Source organism: Cnephaeus nilssonii (assembly GCF_951640355.1).
Source record: "Cnephaeus nilssonii genome assembly, chromosome: 8".
Classification (NCBI taxonomy): Eukaryota; Metazoa; Chordata; class Mammalia; order Chiroptera; family Vespertilionidae; genus Cnephaeus; species Cnephaeus nilssonii.
The window spans coordinates 60,181,222-60,196,535 of NC_137079.1; the positions used below are offsets into that span (position 1 = coordinate 60,181,222).

A 15,314-nucleotide genomic window follows, 5' to 3' on the forward strand; every position below is an offset into this window, starting at 1 on the left:
CATATGTCTCTTTCTTTGTGCTAATGTCATTCCTTGTTTTCCTGTTGAACTAGACAGGACACTGCTTCAGAATCAAGGTGATTACAGGTCTAAATATTTTCATTTAAAAATTTCATAAATTCTTCCAACTGAATATCAACATTAGTTTAAAAGCAGTTTTGGCTGTCTCCTGAATGCATGCCATCATTCTGGTGCTATGAGGTTTACACAGTAGAAAAAATATGACACATGATATAATCAAAGATCACAGATGACCATAGGAAATCCTGTTTCTACTCTATTCCATGTTGAGATTTCCCTAGAACTGTGCTGTATCCTTCAAGCCAAGCCTAATTTTAATTTTGAATTAGTAGAGTTAGAACATATAAATTCCTTATATAAACTATTTTAGAGGTACATCTATACATATAAGTAATTTATTCTAAATCCCAAGAAGATTCAGAAATAAGAACCTACTCATTAAATTGACTCTGGTTTTGACCTGAAGAGGATTATTAATCTAATTCTGCCCATCTTAATTTCTGTCATGTTGGGTACTTTGAGACACTACTGAGGCCTCCAGACCTCCCACTGGTCTGGACACAGGAAAACACCTACTTCCTTAGTGTGGGAGTCTGACCACATCAGCGATGACATTTCTTCCTCTTGACCAGCATGCTTCCATGGTCAGCATCCAGGGCCACTGCTGAACAAGGTCACTGGAAACGGCTCCTCTTCGCCTTGTTCTAGTGTCCGTGCTTTGCTTATGTCCCCAGCTCAGTGAAAGACAGTCATTCCCGTCTTCCTGTTGGGGACCACTGACATTTAGGTTTCTTTCAAGTTGGAGTAAAAACATGGTATTAAAGACTGAACTAGAATGAGATGTACAAGGAGAAAAATATTATCTCAGAAATTATTTCGGCCACATTGGGAAGGTGAAACGTAACTTTTTGGATACTTGTAATTGACCTTTACCTTCTTTATGGTTGGCTATAAGACCATTTACGTAATAACTCTTATCTGCTTTTAAAAGCCTAATGGAAATGTTAGTTTTACTTTTTGCCCTTTTAGGTTTTACAACAGCCTAGAATTGGATCTGTTTATTACCTTACATGTCATTTGCCCTATGATTTCCTTATTTTACATATGTTTACATTAAGCGGTGGGAAAATTAATGTCTTGCTTGCTATCATTTTCTTAATCTTAGGTTAAAAGGATGTAAGTAAATAAGCTACCCAGAGATACTTTCAATTCCAATGTAAAAAACTTGCTTTTAAAATAAAATTTGCATTCAGTGTAGAGTTTAGAAAATAAAACTTTTTGTTTTCCTCATTCTTTTTTTCATTTGCACATCGTTCCACTGGTTAATCTATCACTTTTGACTCATAGCTCAGATGCTGTATGTTGATTTCCACTAGAACAGTTCAATCTCAATTTTTTTTTTAATTAGTAAAGATTTTTCAGGGTGATAGATGGTTTACCCAATTGAAAGCCAGGACTTAGACTATTAGTGCACCTGATGTGCTATGGATCGTGTGCAAAAAAACTAAAGTTTCATCATGTTCCACGCACCCTTTCTTGGGACATTTACAAAGAGAAAGCCTTTTTATTTTTAGATTTCTTTTAAATAGTTAGTATTACATTAATCAAGTTTTGTTTCTGTCCTGAGTTGTGATACATTGTGACTTAGCTTTAGATTTAATCAGTGTGTGTAGGCATTTATTTGGACTTTATGAAGCTAGTAGTTTTAGATGGGTGCTCGGAGTTGAAGGACGAGGGGCAGTTTGCTGCTCAGCAGAACAACACCTTTGTACAACGGATCCTGGCCTAAGAGTTTGCCTTTATGAAAAGTGTATCCAGGTTGCCCTGGTGGGAAATAAAACATGATGACATCTTTCTCAAAGTTGAGTCCCTGTGAGTGGTCACTAAAATGCTTTTGTTCTGTACAATATCCAGTCATTTAATTGTTATTAAATCTGGCAAGTGAGCATGAACAATTCTGTATTAACGTAAGAACCATCATGTTAATTTAATAGCTCATGTGGTGAAGGCTCTAATTGCTTGGAGGATATGTTACTAAAAAGTTATTTTGAAGCTTTGTGGGCGGGGTGCTTCATATCATACCCATTGCTTTTGATCAAGGCTCCATCCAGAAGGGCTTGGAAATGCCTGCCCGCCCTCATTGTGGTCCACACACTTCCTCCCCTTAGAGGCCCTCATTTTGTTCATGGATTGCGGGGACTAGTAATAGGAAGAATATATAGAATACACCCACACAAAAATAGGTGGAAGTTCTCCACATTGTATTTCCTTCCTAGTTATTCATTTTTAATTTAATACATGTAAATAGAGGTAATGCTGGCACAGAATAAATTTCCAGAATATGTTTCTTGGGAAGCAGTTTTATAATGCACATGTTGATATTCTAAAATACAGAAGAAGAAGAAAATATTATATGAAAAATAAGGGAATGGTTATAATTTGTTTCATTATTTAAAAAATGTAAAGATAGTTAATATGATAATATGTGTATATTCCACCATGTTAATGTGTTTTTGATTTGTCCCTCCTAATTAAAGATAAAAAAGTCTTCACATTTTGGAATGCAATGATTTTAACAGCAAAGAAAAGGAAGTGAGACATTTACATAAATGAATACCTAATACTACTCTGAAGTTATTTATCTGCTGAAATAAATTACATTTTTCCATTCAAATAAATGAAAAGAGAAACACTGACCAAAAGACTTACTACTAATTAGAGACTGATATTTTTCACCAGAAATACAGGGGATCCTTAGAGTTCTGACAGCTTTGGTTTTGAGATTTTATAGACCTTTTCTGAACTGATGCAAAAAGTGTTTACATTGACAAGATAAACCTCAGTACTTAAGTTCCTGGATTTTGACTGCCTGAGTTTGAATTCTGGCTCCTCCACTTATTATCCATGGGACTGTGGGCAAGTTACTTAGCGTCTTTCTACCTCAGGTTTCTCACTAAAATGGAAATAGTAATAACACCTTCCCCATGAGGTGCTGTGAGGATGAAATGAGTTCATACCTGTAAAATGCTTAGAACAATGCCTGGCACATAGTGTGTGCTTTTTGTATTAGTTTTATTATTACTACATGTTGTTTTGTTTTAATTTTCACTCAAAAAGTGGACATTGTGCTTGGCTACCTGCTAAATTTAATTAAAGGAGAAGTCAAAGTGAACACTAATGTTACAAGTACAAAAACAACTCAAACAACCAATCTTTTATATATTAAAAGATATAATAGCATCCCCCACCCCCACATTTTTCACCTCATCCCAGTGTAGTTTTTTTTTTTTTTTTTTCAAATTTGTTAGTGCTTTATTTCACTGCTACTACTCTTTTAAGAAGAGCATCAAATCTTGGGAGCTTGTGATTGCTGCCATGAAATCCAAGGCTTCCCTTTGAAACACATCACTGACTCACTTCCTATTGGTCTCCAGACACCTTTTTTTTTTTTTAAAAAAAAAATCTTTATTGTTGAAAGTGTTACATAGGTCCTCCTTCCCTCCCCCCCCCTCCCGCCCCATTAACCTCTTCCAGCCCGCTCCATCCTCCCCACACCAGGCCCTCACTAACCCATTGTCCTTATCCATGGGTTATGCATTTGTGCACACAAGTTCATTGGTTGATCTCTTCCTACCCACCCTCCCCTTCCTTCCCTCTGAGGTTCAACAGTCCCCAGTGTAGTTTTCAAGGTGGAATATAAGAATTTTCATGCATCATCTTTTACATGGTTTTGATTCTTGAAATGACCCATTTAAGAACGTCAGATTGCTGACTACATGTAAATCCAAGATTAAACTACTGTAAGTTGCCTCTGTGCACTGACTGTTGAAACCCTTTATCTGGACCCTGGCTTCTGAATCCATATCTTCTCGCAGCTTATGCCTTATCTCAGCCACCAAACTGCTTTTTCAGGATGTCGTTTTTTAGTAACAGATAAAGGTCAGTGGTCTGTTATGTAAGTCCTTTCAGTATATTATTATCTTATATTTTGACTGCTAATTTTTGGCTTATTACTCGTTGTTGAATTCCAGACATGGGAGGACAATGGGTCATTGGCATTTTATTTGGATTGCAGGATTTAAAATTGTAGACGTTATGAAATTTTCAAATATGTAAGGCTAATGTAAGGCTACTTTATGTACTTGTTTTATAACATTCCTCCCCAAAGTCTGTATTTTATAGTAGTAAACTGATATAGGTACTTCCCAGTCTTATTTGTAGTACTTTCTAAACACTTGATGTGTCACTAACAGTGAATCAGATTTTCAAAAGATGGTTTAATTCCAGAATTAAAATATAAAAGTTTAAGAATCCTTTGATTTGGTTTACTCTAGTATTATTAGAGATACTAAGAGGTTAAGATAAGCTCACCTGTGAGGGATTGAAATAGGTGCTTTTACATAATTCAGTTAGCTTTCTAGGCTTAAATTATAAATTAGATGCCCTTATATAGGACAGGAACAACACTTACTTGGAAAACGATGCCTTATGCTGTTTACTAACACTTTTCATTGTTGATAGCTACTAGTGCCATCAACAGCTTAGTCTGTACTTTTGGGAAACAGAACTTTTTGCCAGAAAAACTTAAAAGTCATGACTACCAAGTAAAGATTTTAAGAAGGTCCATCTTTTATTTATTCCTGTCATGTTAGCCCAGCCAATATTATTTTTTGTCCATTTTACTAACCTTCTGAGTTAATGTTTCATATTGTTTTACAGTATTTATTCAATGGACATTTATTGAGTTATTACTGTTATTTGCTAGTTACTACACTAAGAGTTAGAAATACACCCATGAACTAGCATTTAGCAAATAACTGCCGAGGGGATAATGTTACTAAAATGAAAGTGTTGCCTGGCCGATGTGGCTCAGTGGTTGACCTATGAACCAGGAGATCATGATTCGATTCCGGGTCAGGGCACATGCCCAGGTTACGGGCTTGATCCCCCAGTGTGTGGCATGCAGAAGTCAGCTGATCAATGATTCTCTCTCATCATTGTTTTATAACATGTTTCTATCTCTCTCTTTCCCTCTCCCCTTCCTCTCTGAAATAAATAAAAATATATTTTAAAAGACAATATAATGAAAGTGTTTATCAGGATATGACTATTATATATAGACATCTGAATCACAGTTTCTAAAAGGGTAATACTTTCCAAAGTGGAAGTAAAGATGAACAAATGTATTCAATATTTCAGGGAGTTTTGAACCATGGGCATATATTAGGGTTATAATTTTATCCAGGATACACAATGAAGGAGGTTTGACTATATTGAGATCTATGTATCAGCCACTTTCTGAAGTATCATAGTACATCATGACAGCTGCTGTCTGTGTAGCAGCTTGAAAGTATTAACCTTCATTTAGCTAATTCAGAAGTAATATTTCCAGGATGATAGATCAAGATTAGAAATAATGGAATTACCTGATATGTGAGTACATGAAGTAAATAAAACTATGACAGGCAGGTCTGAATGTCTCCTGACCTCTGATTACCCCAGCACCACAGAGCTCAGTTGAGAATCTAGGTGGGTGTGGTTTTTCAACCTGAGTTTCTTTTCTGACTTAAGAGCTGACACTTCCTGACTTTATCAACATTTTTGCACCTTCACTTATTGGTATCACACCTACAAACATTGCATCTTCCTCATTCTCAGGGTAGCTCAGAGGCCTTGCAACTCAAGAAAAGTGAAGTATTCCCACCACTAACAGCAACAATTATTGCATGGTATTCCAGCTACTGACATAATTGGTCTCAAAAGTAAATTTGAGTCATAATGACCTTTGATTGCAGATAGGCCTAGCATAACTTAGAGTGACCTTCTTGGAAAGGAAATTCTTAGAGCAGACCAGCCTTTCCACTTATATAGAAGGGTGTGACACCCCAAACCTTCCCAAAAAGCTGGGGTTGAATAAGGGAATTTTTGTACACTATTTCCCTCTTGGAGAGTTGCAGTGTTTGCTAGAAGATTACAGTCTCTGTTTAGTCCTACTATAAAAAATATGTTTAATATTTTTAAATTTAACCTATTCAATCTTATTTGACCACAGTTTTTTCCTTAACATATTACCTGACAGCAATCCCAAAGTTGACTGTTCTGCCTTAATTCAGGTTACTTTCTGCCATGATCCAGCGATTGGTAGCGATCAATTCGGAGGCAGATCTTAACACTCATAGCCATTAGAAGCTATCTTTATTAGCCTATTCTATAAGAACTATAAGAAAAGTTTTTTATGAACCTTTTATGGAATACTTACATTACTTAGAGCACACTACTAATTTGAAATTTTTAGTAAAGCATGAGTTCATTACTTAAGCAACCTTTGCATTCCTTACATTAGGACTGAGAAGGTGGGCTACTATGGAATGAGTAGAAACAGGCGAGCTTCTCATGACTGGGCTGTGGCCTGGAGTGCATTTCCCCTGAGGTGTGGTGGCCCGGGTGCCCAGGGTGCCTCCTGATGCATCGCTCCATGCTGCCTGTGGCTGTGCTTGCCCGTGGCGGGACTTGTGAATGGCTTGTGCTACCATATCGTTGCAAAGAACCAGGTTGTGCAGTGATCCTTACAAGTACATATTTACGTATTTGCTTTCTGCAGTGATGGAGAGGGGAGGAAAAGGACCTCGTCTACTTGCAGCAATGATTCCCTGAATGTCGGAGGAACCCCTGTCACTCCTCGCCGAATCTCCTGGCGGCAGCGCATCTTCCTCAGGGTTGCTTCTCCCATGAACAAGTCTCCCTCGGCAATGCAGCAGCAGGGTCTGTATGGCGCTCACGAAAGAATTACTCCTCATTAGTGTAAATTAGGGAATGGAATGCAGTGGTTTGTGTCCAAAGAGACTTACGTATTATAGTGGAGAAATAATTTCTCTTTCTATATCTGAGATAGTGGTTAACTTCTCAGATATCATTAGAACGTATCTGGCATTCAGTAAATGCTTGTTTAATGAATGAATAAGTTTCCAAAATCAGGAACTATCATAGAAAAGAAGTCCTAGATTTTTGTGCTGGAAAAGAAGTCATAGATTTTTTTAACTTTCCTTTCTCCCTCCCTCCCTTTCTCCCTCCCTCCCTCTCTCCCTCCCTCCCTCCCTCTCTCCTTCCCTTTCTTCCTTTCTAACTTTGAAATTTTTAAAAAAATGAATTTATTGGGGGTGACATTAGTTAATAAAACCATATAGGTTTCAAGTATACAACTCAGTAACACATCATCTGCATACTGCATCTGTGCTCGCCACCCAAGTCAAATCTCTTCTTGCCACCCTTTATCCCCCCTGTATAGTCTTCCCCCTCTCACCTCCCCCCTTCCCCTGGCAATCACCATATTGTTATCTGTGTGTCTGTGCTTTTTAATTTTTGTTTTTCCCCCTTAATCCCTTCGTCTTTTCACCCAGCTCCCTCCCAACCCCTCTCCCCTCTGACAGCTGTTAGTCTGTTCTGTTCAATTATAGTTGACATTCAGCATAGTCATAGCCTTTTTTATTATTGGAAAAGCAATGTACTCTTTTTTAACAGTCACACATAAAACAAAGTGACATAAAATGTTGAACAATAAAGAAATGGATACAGATACACTAGGCGAATATCAAGCAAAAGAGAGCGTGGCAGCTGTCTTCGAATGTTAGGCCTGTTGTTAGAAATTAAAGCAAAAACATACAGAGGGGCAAAAAAACCCAATAATAAACAGAAAGATATAAAAATAATGAGAACACACATAAGTATACAGACTTGAAAGCTATAAAATCACAGAATTTTTGACATAAATAAAAAAAATCACTAGCTCTTTTAATATATTCCTCCATGAAAATTAAATATAGAAAAATTGAATACAGATAATAATTGAGAAATACAATTAAACAAAGTTTATCTGATATTTATATGGAACCTTGCCATCAGAGAGAAAATTCATTCATTTATAGCACATATGTAACAGTCATAAAAATTAATTATGTTCTTGGCTCCAAAGATTTCTTAATGAATTCCACACCATCATGACCATTTATACTATGTTCTCTGATCACAGTGCAAATAAGAATAAAAAGAAAAAAGAAGGAAAAAAAAAAGATGAAAGAAAGAAAGGAATCAAGAATTAGAGGACAACTAAAATATTTTGTCTGTTTGGAAACTGAAAACTCTACTAGAAGCTAGAAGAAAGACAATATGATAAAAAAATTGAGTGGTATTTAGAGAGCATTTCTAAAATTAAGAAAGCCAAAATGTAAATGTACTAAATATTTAACTCCAGAAGCTAAAACAAGAGTGAAAGAGTAAAAAAAAAAATTAAAGTTATTTATTAAGAAAATAAGGATACGGGTGGAGGTCAATTAATAAATTAAAAACAAACAAACAAGAAAACAGTTGACATTACTAAAGATAAAATCAACTCTGCCTAGGCTGGTCAGAAGAAGCTTCAGGGCAAAGTTAGGTATTTGTTTAAACTCATTTCTGAGACAAGTATGTTTCAGAAAGAGGAACTAGCAAAGCTCTAGAGTCATTGGAGGGACTTTTGTGGGTCAGAGAATCATGAGAAATTAAACTTTGGGAGAACAGAATGGAAGGCTGAGATGAGGTTGGAAAGGTTACATGAGGCCGGAGTCTGAAGGGATCTATATGCTACCCTCTGTAGTCTGGACATAGTTCTTTCGTATATAAGCAATCATTGACATGTTTTAAGAGACATGATCATTCCTGTTAATACAGAAAAAAATGGCAACAGTACAAAAGATGGCCTGGAACAGAAGGAGAAAATGAGCTCAGGAATTGGGTAAGAGAGTGTTGCAGGAGTGAGCAGGGGTGCTGAGCCAAGACGTGCCCAGAGTTGCTCAGCCGCTTTTCTCCTGGAGGATTCAGATGGTAGATGTAGCTTTTAGGAGAGCCCTCATACCGACTCACACACTCTTTTTGCTTTGCACAACCAGAGGGTGTACGTAGGTGAATTGCAGAAGTGTTAAAACTCAGGGGAAAGGCCAGTTCATTTTGGAGCACCTGTCTTTTAGGTCATTTTGTGCGGAAAGGAGAAGTGGTGACATGAGGTATGCTTTCATTTCACTAAGAGAGGGAACTCTGGAAGGGGAATTCAGTCTAGTGAGTTTACTTAAACCATTCCTTCCAGAAACTAACAGTGCCTGGGAAAGTGGCTCTGTGCAAAGCTTTAAAGGTGGACTATAGGATGAGAGCACGTTGATTCTGGAGAAAACTTCTGTAGTCTGGGTTACTGCTGTGGAATGCCTCTCACTGTGTTCTTCTCTGCAGATGGGCTGGACAGGAATGAGCTGCTGCCGCTGTCCCCTCTTGCTCCAACCATGGAGGAGGAACCGGTGGTTATATTCATGTCTGGGGGCGATGACCCAGAAAAAGCTGAAGAAAGAAAAAAATCAGAAGAATTGAGGAGTTTGTGGAGAAAAGCTATACACCAACAAATTTTGTTGCTTCGAATGGAAAAAGAAAACCAGAAACTTGAAGGTTAGCCATTCAAATAGGGCTAAACGATATGATACTACAATTTAAGATTGTTGTCTCGGACTGTATACGCACTTGTACTAGACTACTGATTATAATTGCTTATTTCTATTTTGTGAGATTATTATAACACGGGAAAGACCAGCTTGAAATATTTGCATTTTGGCTTAGTAGAATTAAAACATCAGGCACTCTTAGAGCTATTTGGGTAATAGAGAGTGTAGATAATATGATAATACAGTCATATATATTTGATCATCAATGTATTTGATATGACTGAAATATCATTGTGCATTACTTTAAAAAACTCTTAAACATGAGAAAGCAAATTCTTTTCTTGTTGAATATGATTTTCAACTCTCGGGATAATTGTATTTATAATAGGCGAAATAAGACTATTTCAAATTAATTGTATCCAATTCAAGTGTCTAATTACATATTATCAAATCAAAGTTCACATTTTTGTTATAAATTTTCTATTTAAAAATTATATGCAAATCATTAAATTTATAATTGGATAATTTAGAATAGCTACTGTGCTGTTTGTTTTCTCCTGAAGGATTCAGATGGTAGATGTAGCCTTTAGGAGAGCCCTCATACCGACGCACGCACTCTTTTTGCTTTGCTTTATTGCTAAGTTTATAAATACCAAATGCTTTAGAATGTGTCCAGACTGAAATATTGATGTTATTTACCTCAGTACTGATAGAACCACACACAGGAGATGTGGAGACGGACCAAAATGTATTAATGCCATTATCTGTGGCACATCACTTAACATAAAAGAGTCTTACCTATACTTACCTGGCAGGGGAGATACCATGATCACGAAGGTGGTTTTCCCAGGGCGAGGCTTATCCATTGCACTCCGGATGTGCTGACCCCTGCGATTTCCCCAAATGTGGGAAACTCGACTGCATAATTTGTGGTGGTGGGGGACTGCGTTTGCGCTCTCCCCTGAAAGAAAAAAAAAAAAAGAGTCTTACATTTTACATTTGTAAAATGAAAGATTTAGCTTAAGTGGGCCCGTTGATTTTTTGGAGTCTTAGAAACTGTACAATTGAGGATTGTCTTTGAGTTGCTTTTATTGTGTTGTCTTCCAAAAAGCTTTTTAAATATAAGTATTCACCTTTCTGTGCTCATCATCTAGCTTAAGATTCCTCTTACTATACCTGTTACTCAATTCAGTTTTTAATTTCAACAGTATTGCAAGCTCATAATTTATTTCCTTTATTGTTATTTTTCTTAGCAGAATGAAGAGTACTAAGATTTTACATATCCCTAGGAAGTAAATGTTCTTTAAAATAAAAATAAAAATGCAATTAGTTGCTGTTGACATAGCTTTTAAAAGTTTGGTGTGATAAATGGTATGCCCACTTGAATTGCCATAGATTTTTTAAAAAGGAATTGAATTTATAGGATGGGGCAAAAATAGGCTAACAGTTGTTGGTTTGGCAAATAATAATACAAGAATAAACTCGGTGTTTCTCATACCTACAACTGTAAACCTATTTTTGCCCCCTCCTGTGTGTTTTTAAGCAATTGGTTACATCTTGAATTAACTCATAAACAGAAAAAGAGGTTGAAAAAAGCATGGCTATCATCCTCTAAAACATTTAAAGCATGAACTTAGATATTTCATTAACATTTGGGAGTATGTACAAGTAGAATCTTATATTAAATTTTAAAGGAAGTTTTAGAATCATAGACTGCATTGGAAATGGCCTTAGAGATTATTAAGCTCCATTCTTCATTCTGCAACTGTTAGTCATTGGCTTGGACTAGATAAGGAATTAACCTAAGGTCACACAGTGATGAGCTGGCAGACAGGTACTAAACCGCGTGTTTACTTCTCATGGTTCTCGGGTTTTTCCCAGTATGCCACAGTATTTCTCAACTATGTGTGAATATAGGGAAGTGGAATGTTTCAGTGCAACTGACTGCGTGTATACTATAGAAACTCTTAGAATAAGAATGGAGGTGACATTTAGAATATTTAGAAAACTTTATTAGTTTTATATTTATTTCTCTACTTATGTAACAAAGACAAAATAATTTAGCTTATTAAAATTCTAGCCAATGGATAATCATTTTTTGGTAGTACTTTATTCTCACCTACTTAACCAATTGAGGGCAGAGATGAACTGCTCTTACTTGGTTTATTCTCAGGGCCTGCAGTTGGCACATAGTAGGTGCTTATTATTATTTTAAATGAAAAAAAAAATGGTCTACAGAAGGCTGGAATAAAATCTGAGGATATGTTGTGCTCTGTTCATTGTGAAAAAAATCATTAGCAAGGTTAAATGTGGGATTATATTTATTATTAGCTTTAATGAATTCACTCCTTGTATTTGATGATCATAGAGAAATATGAGGCAAATATTGAGAAGCAAAGCAAAATTATGTTAGAAAGCCATCTAGTGGTATCCAGGAGAATATTTTTGTGTGCGATTTTTTTTTTATTATGTCTGGACTTTTATGTAGAACATTTTACAGTCCTGTTCGAATAGCAGTCAATTGTAAGATATTTAAATTTTTTTGAAAAGGTTTCAAACACACTAAGTAAAGAGTAATACTGGTTTTGCTGTTGTTTTTTGTGCTGTCGAGGACTTTGGATGCATGACAAAGATTTGTGTTGCAGAAGGTAAGGTGGTTGAGCCCTGTGGGCTTGAATGAGTACAGATTAGACTGAGAGACTCCTGTTCAACGTGATATGAACGAAAGAGAAAAAAATATATTCTGTCATGGTTTTTCTTCCTTCTTCATTTTGAAATCAAATAAAAACCAAGTTAAGATAGTGGTTGCTTTTATAGACATTTCTTTTAATAAGCTCTGGGCTTATATTTTAGACCAGCAAATGAAAGAGAATTTTGTGCTATTTAAAAAATGGAAGTAGTGATAACTTCAGTAACATGAATTCTCCTCTTTAAGATTATTACCAGTGAACACAGGAGCACATAACTCAGTGTTGTTAAGGACAGTGTTCATAATGGAAATAGTTACAAATATATACCAGGTTATGATGGTCAAATATTTATGGAATCAAGGTTAGCATGAGGCATTGTTTTTTCATAGATGTCAAATATAAAATATTAACACTTCCATGGTGTTTGAAATGATGTAAGTTGTCACTTTGGAGGCTATCACATTTATAAAAAAGTTGAAATTTTTAGCAGAGCAAACATGGTCTATTTTTATATTTATCAGAGTGACAGCCTGTAAGATACAGAATAAAACCTCCTCAGAAAGTTATTCCTGACATTTTCTTACATGAAATGACCCCAAGGTCATGTATTCTCACTTTTTTTAAAAGTTTTCTTTTTTTCAGAAAATATTAGTGGTTGATTCCTAAAAGTCATTTGGTATAGTTTTACAAATACAATACAATGTTAAAAATACTGTGTTTTAAAAACATATCGGTCTTACATAAATTCTCTCCTTTTCCTCAGCAAGCAGAGATGAACTCCATTCCAGAAAAATTAAATTGGACTATGAAGAAATTGGTGTATGTCAGAAGGAGATCTTAATAACCTGGGATAAGAAGTTATTGAACTGCAGAGGAAAAACAAAATGTGATATGGAAGACATTCATATTTCTCTTAAAGAAGGTATTCTAGAACACCTCAATCTTCTTCTTTTTTCTTTTTTTTTGTTAATCCCCACCCGAGGATACTTTTCCATTGATTTTTAGAGAGAGTGGAAGAGAGGGGGAGAGACAGAGAGAAACATCAATGTGAGAGAGACACGTTGATTGGTTGCCTCCTGTATGAGCCTGGACTGGGGCCAGAAATTGAGCCTGCAACCGAGGTATGTGCCCTTGACCAAAATCAAACCCGTGACCCTTCAGTCCGGAGGCTGACGTGCTATCCACTGAACCAAACCGGCTAGGGCTCAATCTTCTTTTTAGAGAAAGCTTCAGAGATTTTTTTTTTTTAATTTGTGCACCTTGGGCATACTTTTGTCTTTATACTTTACCTATAAAAAAAGGAAAGTGATTACTCTGCCAGCAGTCAGTGACTCCGTTGGTAAGAAATGGTGCTAATGGAGAGAGTGTCCCTGAAGAGATAGCAACACCTTTTCTGCAGACTTTCCTGTCTCCTTCAGTCAGCGGTTCTCAGCTCAGTGTTGTCGTTTACCAAGGAAGGAGCAGATTCACTGGTACACATCTTTGATCATGTCCATAAAAGTAATTCAGGCTTACAGACTTGACTCATTTCCATCATTTGGTTGGAAGAGTTTATTTACACACACGTGTACATGTATATGTATATTCACTTACATGTATGTGTTTATATATACAGAATTATATTCTTGTTAATCTATTAGTAAGTTTTCCTTCCATCTATTTCTTTCTTTCTTTATTTTGGAAAATTTACTTTTATTTAGCCATGATATTGCATTGCTGCTCTGTCATATAAAATGACTGATAATGAATCTTGTTTTAAAAGGTTATGGTAACGTGTGAAACTGTTGCATAACTAAATTGAAATTAAGATTAATTTTTTAAGAGCCTACATTTACAGGCCTAATATATCGGTGGTTTGCCTTAAAGATATAGAAATCCTAAAGGTTTTCATTGAGTGCATTATTTGAAAGATAAAAAAGTGGTTCCTAGAATGTGTGAGAGATGTATGACTTTTAAAATATGTTTTAGGGGGTGCCCATCTTCCCATTTCGTACAGAATACAGTTTAACTTTCTGAACATCGTGCCCAGTACCCCCATAACCTCTCCTTCTTCATCTTTCTGGTCTCACTTTCTGCCTCTCACTACCTTGTATCACGTGTTTCCCACTATGTCCCAGGCTATTTCTGCGTGGATTGCTGCAGCCTCCCTACACTCCTCTTCCTTACCATGCTACCTGCTCCCCTTTCCCATCTCCCTTCTTTCCATCCCATCTTCTCACTCCTCCTTCCTCCTCCCATTCCTCTGCCCCTCTCAGGGCGTTCACACACCCTCCTCCCGGAGAGATTGCTGCTCATACTCCCAGTCTGGAGAGTCCTAGTATCCTTCAGCACTCAGTTCAAATTCCATTTCCTCAGAAATAGTATGCCCGCCCCTCTCCTCCACCAAAAGGAATTAGTTTCACTTTATCATTCTCTCTTATAATTCTTTCCCTGTAATTGTGGTGATCATAAGTTGCAATTTTGTATTTACATGTACATTTGTTTAATGTTTTTCTCACCCCACCACTGCACTGCACATCTAGCATCTAAGAGAGCATCTTGCACAAGTTACTTACTGAATGGATGAATGGATGAATGAGACTAATTTTCCTGAGAATGCATTTATTCACTTCTTAGTGATGAGGTACCCTCAGGGCCATGCTCTCCACTCTGCTACATAATAGATGCTCAATAAATACTTGTTTAACTGAAGTGAATTACATTTTTGTAAAACTGTTATTGGATGGATAATAAAAGAGTCCACTCCTGTTATCAATAATTCATTTAATAAGCTGATGAAAATTACCCTCTAAGAATGACATTTTACACATTCATTCATTCATTCATTCATTCATTCAACAGATGCTTACATTGCAAGGTATATTCTTGGACTTCATCATACAGAGATGAAAGTGTGCTCACTGTTCTCCAGGACCTTGCCATTGCAGTGAGGAAAACAGATGAACATACAGTCGAGAGCTACCTGTAATCTAATGTGGCAGTGTTAGTAGAGGATGAACCAAGTAGTAGGTGGAAAGGAGTGCTTACTCCCAGAAATGTCCGGGAGACCTTCGGTAGAAGAATGGCATTCAGGCTCACCCATGAAAGACAAGCGGAAATACACTAGGCATTCAGTGGGGGAGCTTGGATTTCCTTGAGACAACAG

The 15,314-nt window shown here is 36.5% G+C and overlaps 1 protein-coding gene across 4 annotated transcripts in view; it reads left to right on the plus strand.

Annotated features, from left to right (window-relative positions):
• TBC1D4 (TBC1 domain family member 4) overlaps positions 1 to 15,314 on the plus strand; it is a 208,838-nt gene that overhangs the window by 171,373 nt on the left and 22,151 nt on the right. For 3 of the 4 annotated variants that reach the window (XM_079778636.1, XM_079778635.1, XM_079778637.1), the window contains 3 exons: positions 6,623 to 6,783; positions 9,277 to 9,486; positions 12,933 to 13,091. In XM_079778636.1, the coding sequence (XP_079634762.1) occupies positions 6,623 to 6,783; positions 9,277 to 9,486; positions 12,933 to 13,091 (530 nt within the window). Of the gene's footprint in view, positions 1 to 53; positions 78 to 6,622; positions 6,784 to 9,276; positions 9,487 to 12,932; positions 13,092 to 15,314 lie in introns of all 4 variants that reach the window. The other variant, XM_079778638.1, reaches the window with a different exon arrangement.